Source organism: Lissotriton vulgaris, chromosome 10 (genome assembly GCF_964263255.1).
Source record: "Lissotriton vulgaris chromosome 10, aLisVul1.2, whole genome shotgun sequence".
In the NCBI taxonomy this organism is placed as follows: domain Eukaryota; kingdom Metazoa; phylum Chordata; class Amphibia; order Caudata; family Salamandridae; genus Lissotriton; species Lissotriton vulgaris.
In genome coordinates, this window is record NC_141698.1 from 508,172,904 (window position 1) to 508,199,790 (window position 26,887).

The 26,887-nt window shown below is 43.3% G+C and overlaps 1 protein-coding gene across 1 annotated transcript; it reads right to left on the reverse strand.

Annotated features, from left to right (window-relative positions):
* Positions 1 to 22,519: 22,519 nt before the first annotated feature.
* LOC147685467 (uncharacterized) lies at positions 22,520 to 23,926 on the reverse strand. The gene is made up of 2 exons (XM_086939789.1): positions 23,500 to 23,926; positions 22,520 to 23,151 (listed from the first exon to the last, which is right to left on the reverse strand). Exons 1-2 carry the CDS (start codon positions 23,924 to 23,926, stop codon positions 22,520 to 22,522), a joined length of 1,059 nt encoding a protein of 352 aa, XP_086795915.1.
* Between the last annotated feature and the right edge of the window lie 2,961 nt (positions 23,927 to 26,887).

Below are 26,887 nucleotides of genomic sequence, written 5' to 3' on the forward strand. Positions count from 1 at the left end.
ATGAGCTAAACATGTTTTATTAATAACAAAGAACATACGATTCAACAAATCATAGGTGAACTTTTTAGGAACACTACATGTGTTCAACATCAGGAAGGGAGACCGTAAGGAGGGAAGAGGTCTCGAAAATGCCCTTATCTAGTTGCATGAGATCTTCAATCTCCTTCTAAATCATAATTGTTGTATTAGTATCATGAATGGATATTTTCCTTTTAGGAGTGAGAAGGGTGGTGCAATAAGAGCAACAGAATGGAAGGCATTGAACAAGGACACAGCAAGAGACCAAAATTACAATGAAATAACTTCCCTTTTCGAGGATCCAACCCCAAATGCCAAAAAGTGATCAACTCCAATTCCCAGTTTCCATTCCTTTAACATTTTCTAAGATATCTAAAATATGCTAGATGATATTCCTTTCCATATTAGTGATCCCGATTACCATTCTTTGCTAAGATGAAATCAACAGCATATCTAGTCTGTTTGGGATATATTCGCATTCTTTCTAATTGGGAGGTGATGTTGCGCAAAGCTGGTACTGTAGAATTAGAGAATATATGCAGCGTACATTCAAAGTATTCTCTAGCTCTCTCACCCCTGGCCATGGCAGTTCCACCAAATGTAGTTATGGAAGAAAGAATGTATCCAAATGTAATACCGTTACTGTAATTATTAACTTCAAGATCTGTCACTCCCTCACAGAATTCCTTGGTCAATGTTATTCTCACCCATCTTACTTTAGGCTTCACATGTTTGCAAGGCACACCCAAGGGCAGCACCATTTAAAGTGCCACATTATGTGTGCCATTAGGGACATTTGAATATGTTCCATTAGACAAAAAGAAAAATCCACTGTGAGCACAAATAGACCTATCGTAATCTACAACAGAATATCTAGAATTCTACCCAACTGTACCGGGGTCCTTTGGATCAACCATAGGGTACGTGCCCTTACGCAGAACTTTCATTGAACAGTTGAAATACAAGATGAGGTCAGTAAAATTGTTGATCGGGCAACATGCAGGGTAATAACCAGTTTCTCAGGGAACTGTGAACTCCTTGTAATGGTAACCTACCATGGTAACATTCTGTTTTTCCATATAAAAATTGTTGCAATACATGTTATTGTTACACCCCGGATGACCCATGCCTCGTGGCTTTCTATGATACAGACAAGGACATGGATAGCCAAACCCAAACACTCCTTGTACTTCTACGAAATTACGGGGACGAGTATAGGTATAATTGACAAATGATAATGGAAATGCTGTCCATTAACTAGTGACAGATTCGGTAGGATACCAAGCAGGACCTTCTCCAAAAAATCTCTTATGTGTATCTAAAAATATATTACTCTGGCTGTCCATTTCTTTCGCACTTGAGGAATAACCTTCTCCTTAGGACATGATGATACAGTCTGATCATGTTCCAATACCCATGACACCCCACCTAAGATCAATAGCAACAAAATCATAAGAACAGCTCATAATATCTTTTTCTTTGTAGACTAAAAAGCATGTGTATAAACAAGGAGAATCACTGGCTACTCTTCCTCCGCAACCATTCTGCCAAAGGGATGCATAACAAATTATGAAATAGGGGCAGAATACCAGCAAGAGAAATATACAAGTTCCCAGTGTCCTTCAGAGCCTCACTGGTACAGGCTCCTATTGTCCATCAAAACGTTGTCGCTCTTGAGCACCAACAGTAGAGCTTGCTCTGTCCTAAGCTTGTGTTCTCATGTCGACCAGGATAATATACCCCCAGGGGGATACTTTTGATCTATCATGTCCAATATTCAAACAGTGCACAACTCTCTCATCACCTTAAACTAACTCCCTTGGTACTATGGCAAAGTACACACTAACTTTCATAGTCCATCCCTAGCTAATCTTTCTTCTCCTTAGGTACACTGTCTCCCAGTCAAGGGGGCACATTGTACCTAGTGACTCCAGGCCCAGAAGAATCAACAAAAAGAGGCTCCTGGATAGCTCATATTTCTGGAGGAACTGCTGCATCCAGCACTTCATCATTTTCCTCATCCGTTCGTGTCCAGGTCAGCTTGGTGTCACTAAAGGGGAAAAATCGAGGCACTGTTTCACATTCAGAGACCCCTATGCCATCCTTCACCCACTGATCATAGGGAAAAGGTAGAGGTAATCTGCGACAATGCAGTGCATGATTCCAGTTCTTATGGCCAGCGACCTGGACTGCTGTGTGCGTAGCTAGGAGGACTTGCTCAGGTCCCCTCCAAAGTGGCTCCAAACTCTTCCTCCGCTGAAAGTTCCTCATCAAGACAAAGTCCCCAGGCTGAATGTTGTGTCCGGGCCACTCTGGTGTAGCTGGCAGGGCTTACCAGGCCTGTTGGTGAATAGAACGCAAACTTTCAGTTATCTGGGCAAGATAGTCAAATAACAATGGATACTCAATATCAGAGAAGAGCTGAGGGCGCAGGACACCCAGGACATTTGGCGGGCATCCAAACATGACCTCGTACAGTGACATTTCTGTCCTAGAATCTGCTGTCGTTCTTGTTGACAAAAGAGCTAACGGTAAAGCATCTGGCCACTTTAACCCTGTGGTCTCCTGAATTTTTGCTGATTTGAGTTTGAGAGTACCATTGTACTTCTCAACCAAACCTGCTGACTGTGGATGATTAGCAACATGAAACTTCTGCTCAATACATAAACCACCACAAATCAATTGGATCACTTTTGCATTGAAATGACTTCCGCTATCACTCCAGATCAAATGGGGCAAGCCGAAATGAGGAAAGAACTCCTTCAGGAGTACCTTTGCGGCCATAATGGCTGTATTGTAATTAGTGGGGTTAGCCTCGACTCATTTTAATGAATGCATAGACAACCACCAAAACATACTTCAAATTATTGCATCTTTCTAGATCTATATAATCCATCTGAAGGACCTCAAAAGGGAAAGTGGGTGGTGCAAAATAAATTACCAGGCGGTGTGGAGGTACTCTTTCTAGGATTAGGCATCATGCACACCATACAGTACTTCACTAAATGTGCAGCCATTTTCAGAAAGTTGTTATTCTGCCATACAGCATCTAACAGCTTGAAAATAACATTAGCACTAATATAGGCTGGGCCATGGGCCATCATAACGACAGGAAATACATGTGCATCAGGCAACATCCATGTCTGATTTCCTGACTTATCAATCCAACATCCCTCATCATTCAATTGTGCTGTATTTTCCTGCCACACTGCCAAATCTTCGATTGTGACTTCACTTTGTATCTCTTTCACATTCTCAAGTGTGTCCTCAAACATGGTAACTTCAGGCACCCACCTAGCCGGGCCTGCTACAAACATTCTTTTCATTTTAGTCCGGGCCGTTTCTTTAGCCGTCTGATCCGCAAAAGCATTTCCCCTTCTTACATCGTCAGTGACTTTCCGGTGGGTGCTACACTTCACTATTACCAATTTGTTAGGGAGCGTCAAAGCAGATAAAGCCTCACTATAAGGTGTCCATGCTGGATTTTGGTGCCATGTGAAGTAAGAAACCCTCTCTTAGCCCAGAGTCACCCAAAATTGTGCACGACCCCGAAGGCATGCTGGCTGTCAGTATAAATATTGACAGCCAGTCCCTCACTCAATTCAAAAGCTCGTATAAGGGCAACAAGTTCAGCAGCTTGAGCCGACTGATAAGGGACTTGTGATGTCTCTACTACTGTTCGCAGCATGGTGATAGCATAAGCAGCAGTGGTAGTGCCATCTGGTAATTTAAAACAAGAGCCTTCAACATATAGTTCCCCTTTTGGGCCTGATAAGGGAACATCAGTCAAGTCTACCCATCCTTTTGTCTCTTCTTCCGTCCGGAAGATACAATCATGTTTGTTGACTTCATTACTCTCAGAAGGGAGGGGCAGTAATGTGGCCAGATTCAGAGTGGCACATTTTTTAATTGTAATGTGTTTAGCTAACAATGTCAATTCATAGCCAGTCAGACGCGCACTGGTGAGGTGCTGTGGCTTAGTCTTATTCAAAAGTGTATCTACAGCATGGGGTACTATGACTGTGAGAACTGTATCCAGTACAAGTCCAGCCTATTGTCTAATCGAAGTGGCCATGGCCGTGACCACTCTTAGACAACTCAAAAGGGCTTTTGGGACAGGGTCAAGGACAGCAGAGAAATAAGCACACAGCCATTGCTTATCTTCAAATTTTTGTGTTAAAACAGAAATCTCGCAACCAGCCATCTCATGGACGTACAACACAAACGATTTTGTATGACCTGGGGTGCCGAGTACTGGTGCCGAACAAAGCACAGTTTTCAATTGCTCAAAAGACTGCTGACATTCAGGCATCCAAGCCAAGGGCTCATGCACTTGTTTAGTAGTTAGTGCAAGCAAGGGTTTGATTAGTAGGGAATAATTAGTTATCCACTGCCGACAGTAGGAAGTGATATCTATAAAAGCACGCACATCTTTTTGAGTTTGTGGAACTGATATTTTCACAATGGTACTGACGCGCTCAGGGGTCAATCTCCTACCCTATTTTGACAGTAGGTGACATAAGTAAGTGACCTCCTGTGGACAATACTGAAATTTAGAAAGAGAGATCTTATGTCCATGGAGAGCCAAATGTAATAATAATTTCACTGTACTATCTTTACAACCTTGCTCTGTATCAGAAGCATTAAGTAAGTCATCAACATACTGCACAAATACATTACCTGTAGGGAGCGAAAGGGAATCCAATTGACTCTTTAAAGCCTGACTGTAAATACTTGCCCTCTCAGTATAGCCTTCAGAAACTCAACAGAATCTAAAGCTTCTACCAGCTAACGTACACCCAAACAAGTACCTTCTATCTGGATGAAAAGGAATGCTGAGAAATGCATTTTTCTAATCGATAACTGAAAAGAATTTAGCAGTGGAAGGAATCTTCGTCCAAAGTTTAGTAATGTCTGGGACCACCATTTTGTTAAATTCGCGTAGATCAAGTACAAAACGATAAACATCTTCATGATCATCAGGGCAGCCTGAGAGTGTCCATTTAAGAATGGGAAGAATAGGGCTATTACAAATATTGGCAGACGTTTCTTCAACCACTCCCTTCTTGATCAAGTCCTGAATAATTTGCAATAAGGCTCGCTCTCCTGCCTGTGGTAATTTATACTGAGGAATACGAGGCAGAATAGCATTGTCCTTAACCTGAAACAGGCGGTATATGCAGCAGTCCCACATCTGTATCGCCTGTCACCCAGAAAGTGGGTGGCATATCAGCAAATTCAACATGGATAGGTGCGTCCTTGGACAAACATTGGTTAATGCCTACTACATCTGCACCCATTGTCATATAGACACCTACCGGGAACAATAAATCAGAGCATGTAATTTCTTCAACAAATACAAACCCATGAATTCTCTCCACAATTAGATGTCAGCAAAAATGGCGAATCACCAGTGAATGGACCAATAGTCAATGCAAGGTGTCTTGAAATGGGGCTTTCAACCGGTACACCAGACAAACCTACTGAAACATTGCTATGGCCAGACAGAGCCGTCCCAGGGACCATATTTCAAGAAACAGAAATTTTTGTTGCACCTGTGTCCACCAAAAATTCCTTAGTCAAACCTTGCAGTTCCGCTGTTACATAAGGACCACGCTGGTCTACAGTTATCGGAACTGGTCTCCCACTCTGTCCCTGACTGTCCTAGCTGTAAGACATTCCTGACACTTCTTCCATATCATAATCATTATGGCAGTACTGTCCATCATGAGGGTCGTCAAAATTGTTATTGTCAGAATGACCCTATGAGGCAGTAACGCTCTGAGCCCTATCAGACCCACCAGCTCCACGACCCCATCCACGAGAACCTCGTCCTCTAAGGACAGCCACCTTCTGCAGAAGCACGGGACAATCACTACGCCAGTGACCCTCCTCCTTATAATACGCACACTGATTCGGCCCTAGAGGCATCATATTTGGCTGCCTACTGGTACGTGGAAGCTGTCGGGCAGGACCACCACGTCCTCTACCATTACCTCTGAATACCTGTTGCAAGAACACCTTCGTCTTTAAATTCTTATGCTTTTTCTATGTCCTCTCTTTCGCCTCATTATTCCAGTATTCATAATAAGCTATATTCAGAAATACAGAAGTGGAAAAGGTGGACCAGGTACTTTCAGAAGCCTGCAATCTAGTTGCAATTGTGGGAAGTAGGCTAGAGACAAATCTGTTGAGAAACAACTGAACACCTCCCTCAATAGACAGATACTGCCCACTGTAATCCAAAAATGTACCCTCAAAACGATGAAAAAATCCGACACACTCTCATCATTCTTTTGTTGACAAGCCGACTATTTATCCCAACCTACTTTTCTTGGCGGAATAAGAGAATGCATATATGTAATAATACTGCCTGGTAATGCTAGAATCTACGCTCGGGCTTATCACCTGGCTTTCTTTCCTGGTCCCAAGCTTTAATTTGATCCCAAGTACCACCCAACTCAGGAACATGATCTTGAGTATGGACCTGCCTCCAAATATCAACCAGATCAAGATGACCAAAAAACATTTCAATATCAGCAAGAGTCATTACCGTTGAGGAAGCAGTTTCAATCAATTCTTTATAATAAGCAGTAGGATTCTTCCTAGGATCAGGCAAATGAGTCTTAAGGGACAAAACCTAAGCATGGGCGAATTTTGCGGATCTCGCGTTCGCGAATTTTGAGGATTTGCGGATTCGCAATCCGCAAAATCCGCGAATTCCCGCGAATTTGCGGATTTTTTTTTTTGTGTTCGCCCGTGTTTCTGCCAGTTCACGAGGGTTTTTACAATTTCGCAATTTGCGAACTTACCTGTCGGGTCGCAAGTTTTGCGAACTTGTTGTTTCTACGTGTCCAGCCTGTTTGGGACACTCTTCTTCATCACTGCCACTCTCTGTCACCACTGCCACTCTCTGACTACTCATGCCACCCTCTGGCCCACCCATGCCACCCTCTGTTTCATCACCACACCCTCTGGTTGTCCAGTGTACATTATTTTCGGCAAAGCAAAGCACACCTTCCCTGCCTCAAGTGACCTGAATTAATTTGGGGCTGATTAATGTGTCACAGAATATTTTTTTAGCTGGCACCTGCTTCCTTAGTGCGCCCTGATTAGTGATCTTTTGCACTTGCTAAGTGCTTTCATTGTTGCAAAATTAGTTACAACACCTGCCCTGCCCCAACTGACAATAATGAATTAGGGGCTGATTAATGGATTTTAACTTCCAGCCTGGCTCCTGCTTGTCTCCCTTAGCTGTTATTCAGGACCTTTGTGGCATATGTGTAACTATTCTGAGGTTCAGAGCAGGGTCACATAATAGTTTCAACTGGCAACTGAACTCTGGAGGGGCCCCTCAGGAAGCACTACAGGAAATGGCTACTAATGATGAGCCTGAACTTTTGAACCTGGTAAGTAGTTACTTTCAGTTTTGCTAAAATCGTATTTCTGCAATTTTGCACTTATTCGCGGGGCGCGAACTCACGCGAACTCACGCGAACAGTGCGAGCAAAATCCGCTGCTCGCGGATTTGCGGATTTTGCGGGAGATTCGCAAATCTCGCGGATTGCGAATTTCCCGAAAATCCGCAAAATCCGCGAGCGGAACGGATTTTCCGCCCATGCTTAACAAAACCTCACTTCTTTTCCACAGAGTATAAGCCTACTGTTCTTGAAACCGAGCCGCAACTCCCCGTCTAGTAACAACACCATGCTGATCTGTTAACTCCGGTATCTCAGGGTGATATATGGGGTGAACCTCTTACATCGGAAACTGAGATACTGTAATGGGATTCTTATCATACAACCTGCCCCTATAGGCCACCAATGTACTAATGTTACTAAAAACTTGACCTGGGTCCATACCATTGGCATACATATGATCTTTACTATCAAATAAAATTAGCGGCACAGCATTCCCAAAATGTTGCTTCCAAAGACCAATTAACATGGAGGACATGTGCTTAGGAGCATGCTGTTGTACAATAGACTCATAATCTTTCATCACATCCCAAACATCCTCCACACTGTAAATGGGATTATGACCCCACTGCACAGCCTGATTAGCTACTACCTTCTTCTCCTCTTCCCCCACAACAAAGCGTCCAAAAAGCCCCAAACGCTCCTTAAATTTTGCCAAGTCTCTATCCTCAAATCCACAAACTGGTGTCTCCGCGTTTGCAAATGTCGTGGGATGAAGAACCATAGAGGGAGAAGCAAGAGAAGTAACAGGCACAATCGTCGCTGGCGGTTGCGTCGGAGGAGAAAGAGCTGGAGACAGGGATGCTGAAACAATATGTGTGGCAGAGGTACTAACAGTCACCGTTGCCACAGACGGCAAAGACGCAGAAGGAGGAGCCGAAGCCACAGCCATCAAAACGGCCCCAGTAAACACAGGGACAGAGAGAACAGCTGTAACAGACGGCTGTGATGGCACAGGGACAGTGGGATATATCCTTTGTGGAGCATATGGGGCGGGGGTTTGGTGTCTAACAATTCTTCCACAAAAATATCAGTTTCCTCCTGGGACAAATGCAATTTATCAATATGCAATCGAAACCTCCTATCTTTGCATTCAACTCCCTTTTCCTGTTTTTCTCTGTCAAATGCTACAGCTTCTTTAGTCAGTGTCTGCGTTTTCCCTTTCCGGGACTCTTCAGTCAACTCTGCCTAGATGCCTTCAGCCACGTTCTAAGAGAATCAAACATAGACCGTCTACTTCGTCTTTTAAATAACTGTTCCTGTAAATAACAAATCTCTTATTCATCAAAAGTGTCCGTTAACAGCCACTGCAACTCGGCATTGTCCCTTGTATGTTTGTGCCATAATGTACTAAACATAATAGGGCCACGACCATGCTTCACATACATATCAAAATTTGGAGTGCCTTCTGGATGCGCTGGCTGAGGTTCTTCCAATCAAGCATCTTCAGAACAACAACAACAGCACAAAGAAAACAGTTTGCTAATTCCAGGCATTTTCAAGAGAAAACAAGTTCACTATTTTATGCCTGGCCAAGCAATTGCAAATGCTTTTATCCCCAAAGCAGTCTTCAGATCGTACCAAATGCAAACCAAAATGGTACTATATCCACAAAGAGCCAAAACAAACTCACCTGATATATGCAGGTCTAACTAACTAATTCTCCACTGCCCACTTTTCAGACCAAATGGTCAGATACAAGGGTTTCACAGTTTAGGACTCCAGTCGAGATGACCACTGGGCGAGGCACCGTCCGGCAGGACCGAAGGGGCAGCTGCGAGCAATAAATGCTCCTCATACAGGGGTCCCTGAACTGTCAGTTCGACCCGACGATGGCCTCGACCTCAACCGTCTGCAGAAGGGGATGGGTTACTCACCTGAAGGAGTACCTGTTCAGGCGCCAACAGAAGGAAGTGGCCTGGTTAGGGTCACCTGGGTCACTCACTACCACCTCTCAGCTTTCCATACCAAATGAAGAGTCAGTCAGACAGTACAGAATACAAACCAATATCTATTTATTCAGATTCACTCAGAGTGGAGCCCAGCCTGCCCAGCCAGTTAGGAGTGCTGCAGAGGAACTGACATCAGCTAGCATGACAATACATTATGTACATTTCAGAATCAATAAAGGCACACCCACTATGGAATTTTCCAAGCAAATGCAGCAAAGCAATAGAATACAAAGAAAGTTATGTTTCGATTCTGAGGCCGGGCACCGACTAACAACTATCAAGGTCGTTTTGCCTGTGCCCGCCTCTAGACAAGTGGGAGAAGGCCTCTATCTAGAGGGAAAAGTATGCACTAATAAGAACAGTCTATTCATTTGTGAGGTGAATTCCCCCCTCAGGGAAAAGAAACCTAACTAAGGCCTCTTCTCAGAAATGACGAAGGTTAAGTTTCAATTATAACCCAAAATAGCGCCGGAATAGTAAATAGCGCCACAAATGCTAAGATACATAGAATAATGCGTAAGCATGATTTTCTTTACTAACAAACAGACAACAATGAGGGAAAATAAAAGTTTAAAAAAGAAAAACACTTGCGCTCGGCGATACAGCAAGTGCAAGGTAAGTGGCTTTCTTTTTTTAAAATTGTATTCTCCCTCGTTGTCTGTCTACTCCTCCCTCCCCCCCACACCACCATGCTTACCTGCAACTGCCATCACTGTTGACAACATCGAGGGTATGTCCCATTAGTAGTCCAAGTCTCAAGAGTCCACTATGAATCTCTTCTTAACAACAACAGTTTTCCAGCGCCGCAGCTCTAATTAGTAGCAGGTTCCCCCAGAGCTGATCAGTCATATCCGAAGGTCATAGGATTGGAGTGCCCAGAGTTCTTGAGCGCATCCCTTCTATGGGTGCTGAAGTGGCAGCAGTCAATATAGGTGAGTTTGCTGCATTCAGCCCCAGTGGACTGTACTCAGTGGTCGAAGAGTCTTCACATGCTGTCTCACCTCCGCAGTGACCTGCGGTTCTCAATGGCTCCTTTTCACCAGGTAATTCCCTGGTTTCCTTTGCGATGAGACAGTGGTTTGTTGATACGTGGCTCCTGGTGCAAATCTTTCATCGCAGACATGTGCTCATGGTCTACAGTTGCCTCACTCCTCTCGGTGACGGCTCTGACCACATTGCATGGTTTGCTAGTGACACCCTCTGGCATAAGGGGCCACCATATCTTCACAGTGCACAGGCTCTGGGCTGATTGGCACAGCGAAGTCCTTGGCAGCAGCCCTTCCTGGCATATGGGGTCACAGCCCACTACTACATATGGTCTATTGCCCTTACTGCTAGTAGTCTTATCATTGCAGCCCCTCCTGACAAACAAGGTCATTGCTTTCCCACTACGCATGGGCTCCGGTCCGATCGGCGCAGCGATGCACACAGGCAATGACCCGATTGGTGCAGCTGCCTTTGTCTCACACCTCGCAGCGGGAACCCACCCGAAATGGCTCCCCATTGGACCATGCTCCCTCTAATGCTCTCCTCTCCATCACAGGGCACACTGGCCTTGTCAAGCAGGCAGGTGCTAATGCTCCAAGGGAGGAGGTTTGGATTCCCTGTGAAATGTCCCCTTACTCAGCAGGGGTGCTACCAGGCCTTGGCCCTCAGTACTAGTCAAAGGCAGAGGTCTTGCAGAGCTTACCCTCCTTACACTGGACATATGCCTGTTCGGCTGATTACATTTTTTGATGGTCTCAAGCTCCCCTTCATATAGTCCATTTCCAGACACCACATGTAATTTAGAGTCTGAGTCTTTGAAATTTATGTTGGAGGTCTGCTTCTTTTGAAGTGCCCACACCTCTGCCCTCTGTCCTCTTGAAGTAGTCTGCATGAGTGACTCCACAGCTGATAGCCCACAACAAAGGCCACAGAAATGACTAGAGGTTCAAATCTTGATCTAAAAAATAATGATATGTGTATCAAAATGTTAGCCCAGGGCCCCAGTCCTACACGTTATGATTCTCTAATCAGCCCCATCTCCTTCCTGAGATGTGTTCAGGCCCCTTATTGTGACCTCTTACTGAATCAAAGAGTGTCGTAATTTGACGGTGATCGGGTTAGCGTTAAGCTTTGCTACACGTATTTTCCTCTTATCTTGACTATAGTTGTCGGACACCATTTTGTATGTATCGGCGGCCATTTTAGAGAATGCGTTGCCTCGTGGTCAGCATGCCCTTTTGTCCTTCCTCTGTACCACTGACCACTCGAGTTTGCCCAGCAACAGGCTATTTTTAGTAATGGTCAAGCTCACACATGCGCAGTTTAGATTGGCCAGTCATCACTTAGGAATGTTTCGCCAAACTGACCAGTGGTGTTGTAGCTCCTCCCACGAGTTGGCTGTGTTCCAAAAATGACCATATATGTACCTAAAACTCTGTAACTGTGTACCGCCTATGTTTTTATTACTGTAAAACTGTATAAAAGAAGGACTTGCACCGATGTTCGGTGTGATACTTCTTGCATTACCGAATGGTGCTGTAGGAATGTACCACCATCCCATGGGGTCTTAATAAACTTGTCTTTTGCATTTTCTAGTTTCCGTGCCAACAGTTCTTATGGTGTAGAGGGTATTCTGCGGAGTATGTAGGCCTGGAGAACCCAATACCACAAGAGCACCCTTTGAAGTGTAAAGGGGAAGCCTGGCTCGCCCGCTTTAGAATGTATCCCATCCAGCTTACAGGAATGCAGCAATTCACAAATCTGCCTGGTTGGATTTTTCTACCTCCTCTCCATGTTTCACCATACAGGCCTAGATCAGTCAAAATAGAACCCTGGGCCCTTCAGGTATTGTACCATCCACAGGCAGACATACGCCCTCTTTGTATTTTACCATCCACAGACATACCTACACCCAGTGCATTTATGCTACCTACACACAGTGCACAGCACTGTATCTTTCATATACTGTGCCAATAATAGTCACACGTACATCCAGCACATACACTTAATGTTCACTCACTGCATTCTTCATGTACTGTACCACTCATAGGCCGACATACATCCAGCACATGCATGTAATATGCACGTACTGCTCAGCATTGCAGTATCTCTGTATTGAGTGCTTCCCAAGCACACGTACACTCAGCCCAGATACACCATTGCTATGCTGTGTAGCACTTCACAACAAACTGATGTAGGCTAAGGGTGAGTTAAGCACACAGCTGCGGACCTTAAAAAATGAGTGAATCTGTAGCTCTCACTCCAGGTTAAAAAGGACATGTTGACTCCTACTGATCACTACCTGGTATGCTGCCACCCCGCGCTCGTGCTGCTTAACTCCTGGTGAAGGAAGCAACCTCTCACCATTAACAGAGTAGAGCTCAGTGTACCCTTCCTGGTCTCAACAAGCCTGCAATCCATGATCCAGGCCTATTTTACGGAACACATGAATTATCTGTGTTGGCCTATAACAATAAAAATCAGCCTTAGTGTTCCAGTCATCAATATAGCTGGGCACTCAGGATAGGGGTGCACAGCCATTACCATGCAGGGGAGTTTTCCATCCCAACACCTAAATGATGTTTGTTGCATGATTTACATGCCAAATATGTTCAATACTTGACTCGATCACAGGCTATTAGAGCAAAAACCGACCCTTCGCTCAGCTCTATCTTGGCTCTCCCTGGAAATTTGTTGGTTTGCCCACCACAATTATGTGTTTCATTTATTTACCCTTGTAGAACAAAGGGGTGCACCGGCATTTTCCTGTAATTCATTTCAGGATCTTTTTTAAACCATACAAAGGCAAGCAAGACCACGTAAGGGCATGCAGCGTTCTTGAAACCATTCAGTGGAGGGCAGTGCAGCTTTCATTCCTTTGCGGAAAAGCACCACCCTCCATGGGCAATATGAATATATACTCTGAAATTCACCAGTTTTCGTGGCTTAGCAATCGTAATTTCCACCTCTGCTATGCACTGCTTGTGACCTCCTGCATGACATCACAAATTACATCATCATTAACATGAAATATCAACTCACCTTTGACATCACAAGTGACAAATTACCCTGAATGCAAAGTCCACACTTTCTAATAATGTACTATTCATGGCCTTTTGGCATCATGAGTCTGTATCAGTGACCTCTTAGGCAGTTATGGTGGTGCTTGCTAGGGAGAAAGGACTGCAAGATGATTTTGCAGAGGTCACTATTAATAAACACTCACTGACTGCAATTTTTTCCAGATGTCTTGACTGGGACCCATCAAGTCAAATAGCAACAAAGAATGATGGGTTGTTTTACTACAGGACCAAAAACGACAAGCTCCATACTCTAGCTGTTGGGGTAGACCTAGCTCCTTTACACCGTCTAACAGCACATACATATGAACACTTTACGGAATGCTCAGCAGAAAGCTTGCCCACTTGATTGCAAAATTGAACATTGCATATTAGATGTAATGCTTTTATCAAAAAATAACAAGCCAGTTTAAGAAGACACTACTGGCTTTGTTGTTTGCTAATTTAAAGTAGATTATAGTTTTGCATCTTTAAGTAAAAAAAAGGTGGACAGATGGAAGATGGAAGACCACGAGAACTCCATGAAAAATAGCCAAATTGTACAATGTCACACCCTGCAGAAACATTGGGAAAATGTACAAACAAATCATGTAAGGCAGTGCAGCAACCAAAGGGTGTTGCATGAAAGGAAGAGAGCAGAGCACTGCTGTATTTACTATGATATGACACTGTTTTTCTCTCGCCCTGTGCTGGTGCACTTTAGGCTTCCTTGCGCTGATACACGCTCTCTTGCCCATAGTGCAAGGGTGAGTCCATGATGTCAAGCAAGGATTTTGTACTAGAAGGTGACAGCTCCTGTAACAAATATAAACTGCGTCGACACAGTTTAACACTTTTGTTACTTTGTAGGTGTGCTGTACAGTGCAGGTCACATACAAAGACTTTGTTTACTTCTTTTTATTCATTTTTTTCGGAAAATAATCCAATTACCAAGAGAAGGCAAAATACAACCATCCGCTGTTCTGTGGTACAACATTAATTGAGTGACATATTGCCGGAACACGTTTTTCATTCCCTCTCCCCTCGCTCCTCCCATACATGTGCCTTAATCAACAGTCCAATAGACTGCTGAAAGGTCCTGGTTGATAGTAGGAGTAAGTCAGAGTCATGTGATTCCGGAGACTCACCTCATCCATTGCTCTATCTCATCTGGAGCAGTGTCATCTTTCATGACCACCTGCAGGCTTCTCCATTCTGCCAAGGCTCACTCAACCATGTCACTAAACCAAGACTATGATGCAGGCACACCTATTGAGAACCAATGTATAGCTATGCACCTCTTTCCCAGAATCAGTGGTAAATCAGTGCACTATTTTCCTTTTCCTGGGTTTCGGTATCAACCCTAGCACACACTGTTTCATTGTGAGGACCAGCCTTCTCTGTGTCACTGGTTTGAGCAGTGTTACAATTTCTACTAAGTTGTGTTGGCACTGTGTACAATCCCAGAACAGATGTGCAAATATGGCGTTGTCAGATCCACATTTAGAACAGGTGAGGGATCTATTCAGAAAGAGTCTATGCAATCTAGGTTGGTATTATAAGTGACCACACCACAAGTAAGTTGATGTACTTTATTGAGGCATGAAATCAACGACATCCATAGCCCTGCCAGTCAGGTACTGATCAGGAGTGCGACTTGGAATGTTGACAGCGCCAAGGGTCAGCCCAACAGGGGCAGAAAAGGGAGGGGGGCATTGACATTTAGGAAATTACAACACTTCTCCTACCCCATAACGGAACAGCACACACAAAGGTACTTCTTTTAGCCTCTCAGAAAACTAGAACATCCCGAGTGGACTGATCTGGGGAGCTTGACCTTTACCTTGTCTCCAACCTTCCATGTCCTGCCGAGTTTACCTAGGTCTTCGTAGTGCATCTTGACATATCAATCCTGATATTTCCTTATTCTTCCTGCAATCTGTCCTTTGTCATTCGTCTTCTCCACCTTCCCCCTCAGCCATAAAGGACTCATATTAGTGCCTGGTTCTTTTCCTTTTTTTGATTTAAATGGAGATAACTCCGTCACACTGAGTGGCGTGACTAGGTACGACCAAATCGTTTCATCTAGGGCTTTTCCCACATTAGCCCCACTGCTGCTATTCAACTGTATACTCTCTTTGAACATTCCATTCACTCTAGGACAGTACAATGCCATTCTTTGATGAGTTATAGCAAAACTATGTAAGAACTCACTCATTTGTGACGGAACAATCTGGACCCCGTTGTCCATCACCAATGTTTGAGGAACTCCTTCAGTCCTGAAAATTTCTTGCAAGAACACTATTACCGAGCTAGTAGTCACATTTTCCACAATCTTTATCACCACTCCCATGGAGTGATAGTCAACCAGGGAGATGATGAATCTGTCTTCCAATCCTTTTACCTCCCAGGGTCCCACAATGTCCATTGCTAATTTCTCCCCTGGTGTATTTGGTACTTCAACTGCCGATATGGGATCTTCCCTGCTCATTTTAGTCTTATCATTCTTAGCACCTCTACTGCACTGTCTAATGCATCTCTCTACCATGGTGTTCACTCTTGGCCACCAGTAATGTATTTTGACTTTGTTTTCCGTTAGACTGCAACCTAAATGACCCTCATGAGTCACACTTACAATACTTTCTCTCATGTTCTCCAGTGGCACTAGTTTCCTCCCTCTGTACAAGTTCCTTCTTTGGAAGATTAGTTTGTGTCTGACCTCCCAAAACTCCTTCTCCTGCTCTCCTAGTCCTTCACTTTTCTCGTGCCAACCTCTGGCCACTAATGCTTCCAGTTTGGGTATGATTTCATCTTCCTCCTTCGCACGGAGGTGTCAAACTACCCAATGGCCCGCCAAATCCTCCCTCTCCACTTCAGACTACCGTGATTCAGCTTTAGTGAGGGACCTTGAAGCAAAGACAATTATCTTTTCTTCCTCTTCTACGCCTTGGCTAAGGGTGAACCCTATTCCTTTAATACCTGCATCCGTAATTATTACAGTGTCCCTTCCTGTGTTCAACTGACCAAGAAAAGGTGCATTCATTATCTTGCACTTCTCTTCATCAAAGCATAGTCTTATTTTGTTAGTGCTCCCTTTCGCTGTTATTTCTATGGGCGCGACCCATTCATAGTTCTCCGCAGGGTCTATCACCTCCTGCCTTAAATACTTTTCTTTTTCTTCTTTAGGAGGTTCCCTCACATAAAATGGATTCTCAGTGGAAACTTCTTTTAGTTCTTCTACCACCTCTACGCCACACACACTTCTTCCTACTAGCATAACTGGCTCTTCAGCTGTGGGGTCTAATTTTATCCCTAGTTCTTTTTGATGTGCCCATCCAAGTAAGTTTGACCCCACTGTTGCTACATAGACTTTACCTACAGTGCGTCTTCCCTTAAAAGATAATCTACTAGTAATCATTCCTTCTAATGGTTTTCTTTCTCTGTTGTGACCAACCGGGCATGCATCTGGTTTTTCCAACTTTGCACCTATTTTCTCAGATTTTTCCTTGTATGTCTTCACATTGATAAAAGTAAATTGCGAACAAGAACTTGCATATACTTCTATCGCATCACCATTAAGATCAAATACACATTTTGATAATTTTACCCTCCTGACAGAGTTTTCATCTTTGTTGTCTATGCATAACACATAACCTTCTTCACTTACACCACTATTGCTTACTAAATTCACAGATCTTTTTGAAATATCTTTGCATGCTCTTTCAAAATGCCCTTTCCTGTTACATTTCCTGCAAGTCGCTGTTCTTGCCAAGCATTTGATACTGTTCGCTAAATGTCCTGTACTGCCGCATCTAAAACATTTCAGTCTGTTTTCCTCATCGTATCTCTCTTTGTTTTGTTCCTTATAAAATAATTTTTCCTTTGTATCCTTTACAGCATAAACTTCTCTGTTGTCTTCCTTACTGTCACCTATTTCATTTACCTTGCTCCCCTCATGTATATTCATTTCTTTCACGCATTCTGCTGTGTGTTCTACACTCTTGGCTATATCTATGGCATTTCCCAAATCTGGATTACCTACCAACAACTTCTCCTGGATTTTCTGATTGTTGGTGCACCTCACCAACTGATCTCTTATAAGTGATTCTGTTAAATGATTAAATTCACATGTGTTTGTCAACCCTCTCAGGCATGCTATGTAGTTCCCTACCTTCTAATTTTTCCCTTGTACCCTTCCATAAAACTTGTGTCTTTCTAACAACACATTTATCTTATCAGCATATTGCAATTCTAGTTTCTTTAAGCTTTGATCATAGATATCCATGTCACCTCCTTCTCCTACACCCCCTTCCAGATCTGGTAGGCTGCCAAAAACTTTCCTTCCCTCAGTTCCTAAATTTATCAGGAGTATATTCTGCCTTCTTATAGCTGAAAACCCACCTGCACCTATTGCACCCAGATAGGATTCAAAACCCTTTCTCCAATCTTTCCATGGCAGCACTGGCTCCCCTTCCTCTGTTAGGAAGGGTGGTGGTTGGTTCATGCTAGCTGCCGCCATATCTATGGTGACTTGCAGAGATGGGAACTCTCACTTCCTAAATGTACTACTAACACACCGGTGCACTTCCTAACACACCGGTGCACTTCCTAATTGTTTATATTAGCACAGTACTCTTTACCAGATTATTCCTCAGTGTAATGCCTATACCCTTTTTATGCTAAGTTTACACTACACTTGCTTAACTACTGTTTCACTAACTTCCTATGAAACATTCACAAATCGGTGCAAGTTACTCCTCAAATTTCACTACGTTACTTCTTCACTTTCCTTTGCCTACCTGTTACCTACATTTACTAATGCCTTTCACCTCGTTTTACTTGTAAATTTCTTCAACATCTGCTCATGCGCTAAATTATTTCCTGTCACAACTTTTCTATGGTGCTCCCCACACACTCTAAGTGACCCCAAGTTCCTTTGTTCTTCCACACAGTTCTTCTTTTTTTTTCCTTGAGAATCTGCTAACAAGTTCCACACAGACGCTTGATGAATCAGCCGCTGACTGAAGTCTTAGCTTTCTCGACGCCTCTCTCGCTCTCACCAGAGTGCGCCACCGCCACCTCACATGTCCGGAGTCTCCTCAGCTCCCTCACAAAACTCCGCTGAACACTGCCTGTCGTCTCTCCTCCTTACTTCACCACAATTAGTCAATAATGCCGAATCCTTTACTACTGTGTCCCCACACCCTCAGAATGACCTTGATGGAAATCTGAGTTGCTTATTTATTTTTTCCTCCAACCTTGTTCTGCTTCCTTATACAGTTATTGAGGAATCTGCCGAAGTGGTTCCAAGGATCCCTTGAAGAATCAGCCGCTGACGAAATATCTTTACTTTCCGATGCGCCTCTCTCACTAGTTGCTCACGTTTACCTCACACGCTCCCAAGAACGTTCCTTTTCTCTTGAAGACTCTGCTCACCACACGATGTGCCGCCTCACCGTCGCTTCACTGACCAGCCGCAGCTTGCTCCGATCCCCACGGAGGCTCCGTTCACCACAGGATTTCCTCCTCGCCGTCTTCTCACCGGACTGCGACACCGCTCGCACTTGTCACCACGAATGCTCCGCTCACCACACGATGTGCCGCCTCACAGTTGCCCCGTTGACCTTCCGCTACTTGCTCATGTCACCGCCAAGGCTCCGGTCACCTCAGGCTGTGCTGCCTCACAGTCGTCTCACAGACAACTTCCACTTGCACCGGTCGCACTGTAAGCACCTCTTTATTTTAACTCGGTCACCGCCCGTCACTGCCAGCAGATTGGTCTCCTCACAGCTGTTCTCAATGTCCCAGCTAGCTGATCTGCCTCAATTCTTCCTCAACTTCTTTTTACGGTTATCACACGTTCTTCCGACCCTTCATGTGCACATAACAATTATTTCATTTTCACGCACCTTCTCTCTTCCTCAGTCCGCTTAGTATCAAGTGTCCTTTAGAATATTACACTTCTTCTTTACTTGCAGACTCACTTCAGTAGGGTATGTAAATCTACCTCATGTAGCTGTACTTGAATTTTGAATTATTTTCTTTTTATCCTTTATTCTTCTTTTCTTCACTTCACTGGTCCTGGGTAACAAACGGAGGGGATGTCGCACGTTGGGATCCTCCCAACTATCGTCGCCAGTATTATAAGTGACCACACCACAAGTAAGTTAATGTACTTTATTGAGGTATGAAATCAACGACATCCATAGCCCTGCCAGTCACGTACTGATCAGGAGTGCGACTTGGAATGTTGACAGCGCCAAGGGTCAGCCCAACGGGGGCAAAAAAGGGAGGGGGGAACGGAATGTACCAACATTGACAGTTAGAAAATTACAACAGTTGGCTTAGGTAAGTGCGTGTAGGACATTAAAATGTGTCAGTTTAAACCGTGAGTTGCTAGCGATCATATTGACTAGGGAGCACGAGGTCGGATATTCACCATCAGATAGGGCCTCCCCCAAATCCTCTCCCCACCGTTTCTTGCCACTATCTGGGTAGCATCCCTATTAACCTTCAGAGCCTTATAGAGCCTAGGCATCAGGTGGCGGCCCCCGCAGCTGTCTATTAACTCTTTTAATGCTGCGAACTTCCAAGAAGTATTGAGGAATGCTGTCCAGATCTCCCTTGCTGTGTTACTCAATTTACCAAATTGTAGAAATTGACCTTGTCATACCCAAAGGTGATAAATGAGTCTGTAGGATATCAGACTTCCAGGAAGAGGCAACTACCCTCTCGCCACTGCTCCATTGACATGTCCCAGATTATGTCCTGGAATGGTTTGACCCGCTCCAGTGGCATTGATTTAGAAAACGGTGGTCTGCACAACTCTCTTGGCGAACCACTGTGCCCATTCTGTAGTTATCTTTTGAACTATTGCCTGCAGTTTTGAGGTTTGTTTCTGTACTTGTATCAAATAATCGGGCAACATATCAGTTTCAGTTGAACCCCTTAATAATCTAGTGCCAACAGCAGGGGCAAACGTGGGCAGCCCAGCCTACTACCCTTCTCTATCAGACATTTGCCCACATGCATCAAAGGAAATTGCATTTGCAAACGGTGCGAATCGCAAAATTCGGCCGTTTGCGAATGCAATTTTTTGATTTGGGATGCATCATCTTTGAAGTTTTTTTCGGAAAATGCTTTGCGATTCCTAAAATAAATCGCTAAAGTAGCGAATCACATTTTTTTGCGAAAAATTACAATGCATGAAAATTCGCTATTTGCGATTTCTTGTGAAATCGCAAATAGGAATTCTTAAAATAAGAAGAAGTCAAACCTGGTGGTAATTTTTTGGAAATCACTCAAAACAGGTGACATCCACCAAGAGTGCATATAAGGGGCCTCAGAAAGCATCAAACCTTTTTCCACAGTGGCAGCACTTTTCTTTTTGGCACGTTGGCAGAGGTTGAGAGCAGCTGCAGGATGGAGGAGAAGGTTGATTCAAGAGAGAATTTTCAGAGTGCGCATTACCTTACTAGGGCAGACAGAAGCAGAAATATATGATAAGTATAGGCTTAATGCTCACTTAGTTTTAGATTTAATAGAAGAATTGGACCCATTCTTGCAGAGACAAACACGCAGGACACAAGCCATACCAACCCATGTTCAGGTATTGTGTTCACTGCACCTCCTTGCCTCTGGGTCATTTCAGGGTGTAATAGCCACTGCTAATGGTGTCTCCCAGAGTTCACTTTCTAGATTTTTCAATGCTTTTCTGGATGCCATGTTGCAAAGGATAAGGCATCACATCAAATTCCCTACTACACAGCAGGATTTGCTAAAAACGAAGTTAGATTTCTATAACATGGCTCATTTTCCACATGTCATTGGCTGTGTATATGGCACACATGTTCCCATTTGCCCCCCCTCTGAAAATGAGTACATTTTCCGCAACAGGAAATGTTACCATTCTCTTAACATAAAATTTGCAATTCTAAAACTATCATCACAGACTTAGTGGCAAGTTACCCTGGAAGTGCCCATGACTCATACATTTTTAGACACAGTGCCATCCACACACGACTGCTTGCAGGTGAATTTGGAGATGGATATTTGCTTGGTAATTATAAATTTTAATATTTACCATATCCCAGTTTCTTTTAGACACATGTTACTCATGCATTGTATCTGTCATTATCACTTTCTTTAGGTGACAGTGCCTATGAAGTGAGGTCATACATATTAACACCATATCTCAATCCAGCAACCAGAAAAGAGCAGCAGTACAACCATGCTCACATATCAACCCGCAAAGTGATAGAGAGAACCTTTGGTGTGATGAAATCTTGCTTTTGCATTCCCCATAAGACTGGTGGAGCTTTACAATATCGTCCTGAAATTTGCTGTAAAATAGTTGCAGCATGTGCAATGTTGCACAACTTAGCCACTAACAGAGGAATATAATTGGATGTGGATGAGGTACTACCTCAAAATGATAATCAGCCTCAACAACCCCAACCAAGATTACATGGACCAGAAGCAGCAGAGGGTAGAAGGAGAAGGGCAGAAATAACACAACATTATTTTAAAAAAAGGTAAGAAACACACAAGACAATCTGGTGCATGACTGTAAACTGTTTATTTTTCAAACGTTAAAGTATATGCAGTTTTTGCTTGAAATTTAAATGCATTCTGATGAATTAGTAAATTACTTTGCCTTCATTTTAAAACAGAAAACAATGATTTTTAAATCAGATGGACACCTTTTTGTCAAAAATGTAGCTGAAAAGGCACCATACTATTTTTTGCGGCCACGCACCCCTAATGCTTTTCCTGTAATTATCATATTGCCCATGGCCATGTTGCTGGAAATGTTTTGTTTCATGTTGCTACGGCGTTCCCCAAGTAAGGCTGGGTCAAGTATGCCACTGATACTTCTGCCAACTTCACTACCCCCAATTTGAAGCTGGTTTGCAAGTTCAGCATCACTTTGTATTCTTTCTACAGCATTTTGGAGTGCCCCCATTCCCCTGGCACTTTCTGCACGAATTTGTGTAATTTACACTTGCATGCCAACTGTCTGCTTTCAGAGCTGAGCAGTAGTGCTTGAAAGCCGACACATTCCCCTGGTGTGACCCTGCATGCAGGTCATTGTTCTAAGTTGCCTCTTAGCACTTCCAACTTGCTGGGTCTGTATCACTGTGCAGAGTGTCTCCAAAGAATTAGCAATGTGGTCTAGCTTTTCAGATGTTGTTTTATGCCCTTTATCAATTACATTTGTCATTTGTTTAATACTGTTGTGCATGGCACAAAACTCTTTACTGATGTGATCAAGTTTTCCCTTCATGACTCTAATGTCTTTGCCTTGTAGGCGCTGAACTTTAAGGATGTTATCCTCAACAACACTGCCGGTGCTGCTATCCTCTAGAGCTCTTCCTCTTTGTGATGCTTGTGACCGGCGCCTATAAAACTGTTGAAGTCTATTACTCCTGCTCTGCATTGGGTTAGAGGTTGCTGGAGTTGCAACAGTCTTCATTTCAGAGATATTAACATTTTGATCTTCTTCACTATCAGACTGCTGCAATTGGCACACTCTGTGTCTTTCCCTTCTTTGAAAAATAAAAGTTGATGAAGTTGCAGCATTTGAGTCATCTGTGTCATGTCCTTCTTGAGTGTTAAACTCTGTCAATTCAATTTCTATGATGTCTTGTTGTGTATCTATGATTGAAAAAGTGCAAGCAGTCTGTTACTTATAAATGTGCACTTTTTAAACTTGTTTGCAAAATTGCTTCTAAACTACAACACATGTTGCATGACTACTTTGGTTTCCTACAACACTTACATTCATTTGAACAAACTTTGCTTTTTATTAGCATATTGGAATTTTGAAAAAACTACAACTCCCATGATGCACTGCTTTCTGACTTAAAAATGTTAATTGTCAGGTTTGGGAAACATAAATGAAGTAGTACAAGAGAGGAGTGAAATTGATGCAGGTATGAAATCTTTTTAAGTCCTCTCTCACTCACATCGCACATTTGAAAAATACGTTTCAAAAACTCTTACCTTCAGAAGGTGTAGCAAGCTCAGACGTATCAATGTCAATTACTCCAACAACAGCCTCAGTTGAAAGTGTGCCTTCCACTATGTCTTCAAGGGGGGTATTGGGCCTATCCCTGGGCGTTCCCCCACAAGTCCTTTTGCCAGCTTTCATCCTGGTTGCAATTCTTTCTTTGGCACGACTGCGCAGGTCATACCAGCGTTTCTGAAAGTTATTTATGTCACGATGTGCAACACCCACTGCATTCACCTTAGCTTGTATAGCAAGCCACAGGTTCCTTTTAACTGCTTCAGGCAACTTCAAAGATTGTTTACCAAAAGGTTGGTCCTGCCTCATAGTGACCTCCTCAATGAGTATTTCCAGCTCCTGGTCACTGAATTTAATTTTTCTTTTCCTGGCTTGGATATCTTCAACAGCATTTTCATTAGCCATTTCTCTCAAAGATTCAGCCACACAGTCTGCTGTAGTTCCTCCAGGCTGAGCTCCCAAAGCCAACTGCCAAACCTCCAGTTCAAACCAGGGAGCAGCTGTGTGCAATTACTCTCCTGCCTTCCTGGTTGTAATCACATTGAGATTCATCATGTGTGCTTTTTCGCAATTTGCGAATTCGCAAAATGCGATTTTGCAATTAAGAATTCACTAAAATCATGCGATTCGGTTAAAATTGCGATTTTTACTGAATCGCAAAAAAATTGCGAAAAAAATCATGCATTTCAAATTGCGATTCTTTATTTGCGATTCCTTAAAAATCGCAAATAAGGAATCGCATTTTCAAACGTTGATGCATGTGCCGGTAGGTTCTGAAATACATGACACCATCTTGACTCTGGGCAACAGAGCTGTATATAGTAATTTCATCCAACCCCAGAACCTAGGACTGAACCCCATGGCTGTTAACATCGCAGGCATATAAGTTCATTCCAGTGTAGCAAAACCCTTTCCTATGTCAAAGGATACAAAGGTTGCTTCTAATTCAGTCTCTTCCATCACATCTATGATGTGGTTGAGTCTACGCAAGTTCATTTGTGGACTCTGGCCTGGCTTGAATCCACATAGGTCTGGATGGACCAGTGAGATAATCACTGGAAGTACTCTGGAGGACTGAGGTTTTCACATCCATGTTTATTATTGAAAAGGCTCTATAAGCCCCCTGTATCTCTATCAGGTTTCATCAACATCAGAACTAGGTCCTCCCGCATAGAATCTTGAAGTCTATGATGACTGTACTCCTGATCAAAAACCTCTAGGAACATCTGCAGGAGGCCATTTTGAAAGTGCCTAAAAAACACCCCCAAATGGCTCCTTTCTGTGTGACTTCAGCATTCAGTACTTAAATAACTTCGTCATCTTGGCATTTTCTGTCATGCAAAAACTCTGTAAAAAGTTGAAAGTTAATGAGGTCTTACCATGATGAACTTGCAGTCCTCAGGGAGGCCCCATAGAAGACAGAAGCTATGGTGATGATTGCAGCTGTTACTGAAGTGCATGTGTGCTCAGGACAACAAATGCTCCTCCTAGGCTTCCTGCACCTCCACAGGCTCCTCCTGATTCGCACCCTTAAGTCTTCAAAAACACTCCGCCAGTGACGACTAACCAGCCGTATGGGCTTTCCAAGCACAGTGCAGCCACACCGACAGGGCGCTGGAGTATCCCCGGCAGTACTTTCCCCGACAGTGGACTCAGACCTTGCTGGTGCTGCTTGCTGCAAGGCAGGGGTTAATGAGGTGCATCTTTTGTGTGGGTGTGACAGTAGCAATTTCAAGTCTGCTTTAAGTGAAGTGCTGAAAGAGGGAAGCAAGGGGTAGTGGTGCAGAATCAAAAGCCTCCTGTCAGAACCTGGTACATATTAGTGCTGATTAACTCTGCCAGCATAGTGACAGAATTTATTAGTAATTCTGTTTTACAAGAGTAATGCAGAAGTACTAAATTCCTCCAATTCCATCCACCCCTAAGTAAATACTGATTTGGGCACCGCCTAGGCAATTTTTAAGATGGCCTCAAGTAGATCCATAAAAGTGCTCCCTTGTAAGGAAGAAGGACACAGCATGCCCTGACCCTCAGAGGACCAGGAACTCGATGATGATGCATGTCACTGGATAACATTCAATCAATGAGAGTTGCTTTAAGGAAAATGTTTTCCACTATATCCAGTGGGCCCACCTTACATGATTCAAGATTCACTCTCTCTTGATTGTGAAACTGTTGAAATAGCACAATTGCATTGGTGCCCACTTTTTGAATGAACCATCAGCTGGCACAGCACTTATTACTAACCGACCTTTTTCTTTTCTTAGGACCACTGTTTCAATTCTTTTGCATAACTTGAAGAGGCATGCTGGGCACAGGACGACATCAATAATATACGTTTTTAATTACGTTTTTAAAAGGACCTTTGACTATGCACACGTTTCTGTTCATCCTTTTTTATTTTTCTGTTGCTAACTATAGTCGTTTATCAAGTAAAGATTTTAATTAACTGCCTCATGATCAATAAAATTCATTCAAGTGCATCTTCAAAGAGGAGGCATTTGGTGTCCACTAAGAAAATATTAATAGAGAGATTCAAATTCTTGGGTCTATTTTAAGGACGATGGCATTTTCATGCTCAGCAAAGATAGCAGAATGGGCACTCCAGCCAAGTGAGTGCATGCTTATCCCTCCTGCTTCTGCACCCACAGCCATCACCCCCCCCACCCCCCACCCATGGGAAGCCATTGCTTTTAGCAAAGGGGGTTTAAGAAGTGTGTAATGGGCAGAAGAAGTACAGAGAAGGAAATAAAGCATGCTAATTTTATTTAATCCACTTCTTCACCAAAGTGCAGTGTCGTGCACAGTTTGCAGTGTGACATTATTATTTCCACATGCCATTATTTGCAGGCTACCACCATTACATTGGCCTTTACTTGTTTGTATTTTATTGCTCTGAGAGTAGGTACAACTCAGTATCTTTGCATGTTCTTGTTTGTTATGTTTGTCTTTTTATGTGTCTGCTACACCCCAAGATCCCTGATATGTGAGACACACAGGGGTCATTATGGTCCTGATGAGAACATCTTGACCTTCAGTGGCGACTAGGAAGGCTGAAACATGGTGACTAAAATCTGGATGGTGGGATACTAATTACCCTCGTCCAACCACTTATCATTTTTTAATCTTTCTGAAAAGCCCAGAGGCAGTAATTTATTGATGGGTATTTCAAGGCAATAGTTTTTTTCTGTTGAACTGCCATCTCTGAACTCCGTCACAAAATATAAAGTACTCCCACTTGAGTGGCTGAGCCCATTGAGACATGATGATTGCTAAGATGTGAACAGGCCGGATGATGAAATATACCACAAACTATTGACCTAAGCTATTGGTTTATAATTATTTGTTGTGACTAGACATACATCA

Coding starts and splice junctions, on each gene's coding strand:
- LOC147685467 (XM_086939789.1), bottom strand. CDS start 23,926: ATGGCTAATGAAAATGCTGTTGAAGATATCCAAGCCAGGAAAAGAAAA. Junction 23,152..23,499: donor GCTTGCTACACCTTCTGAAG/GTAAGAGTTTTT, acceptor TTTCAATCATAG/ATACACAACAAGACATCATA.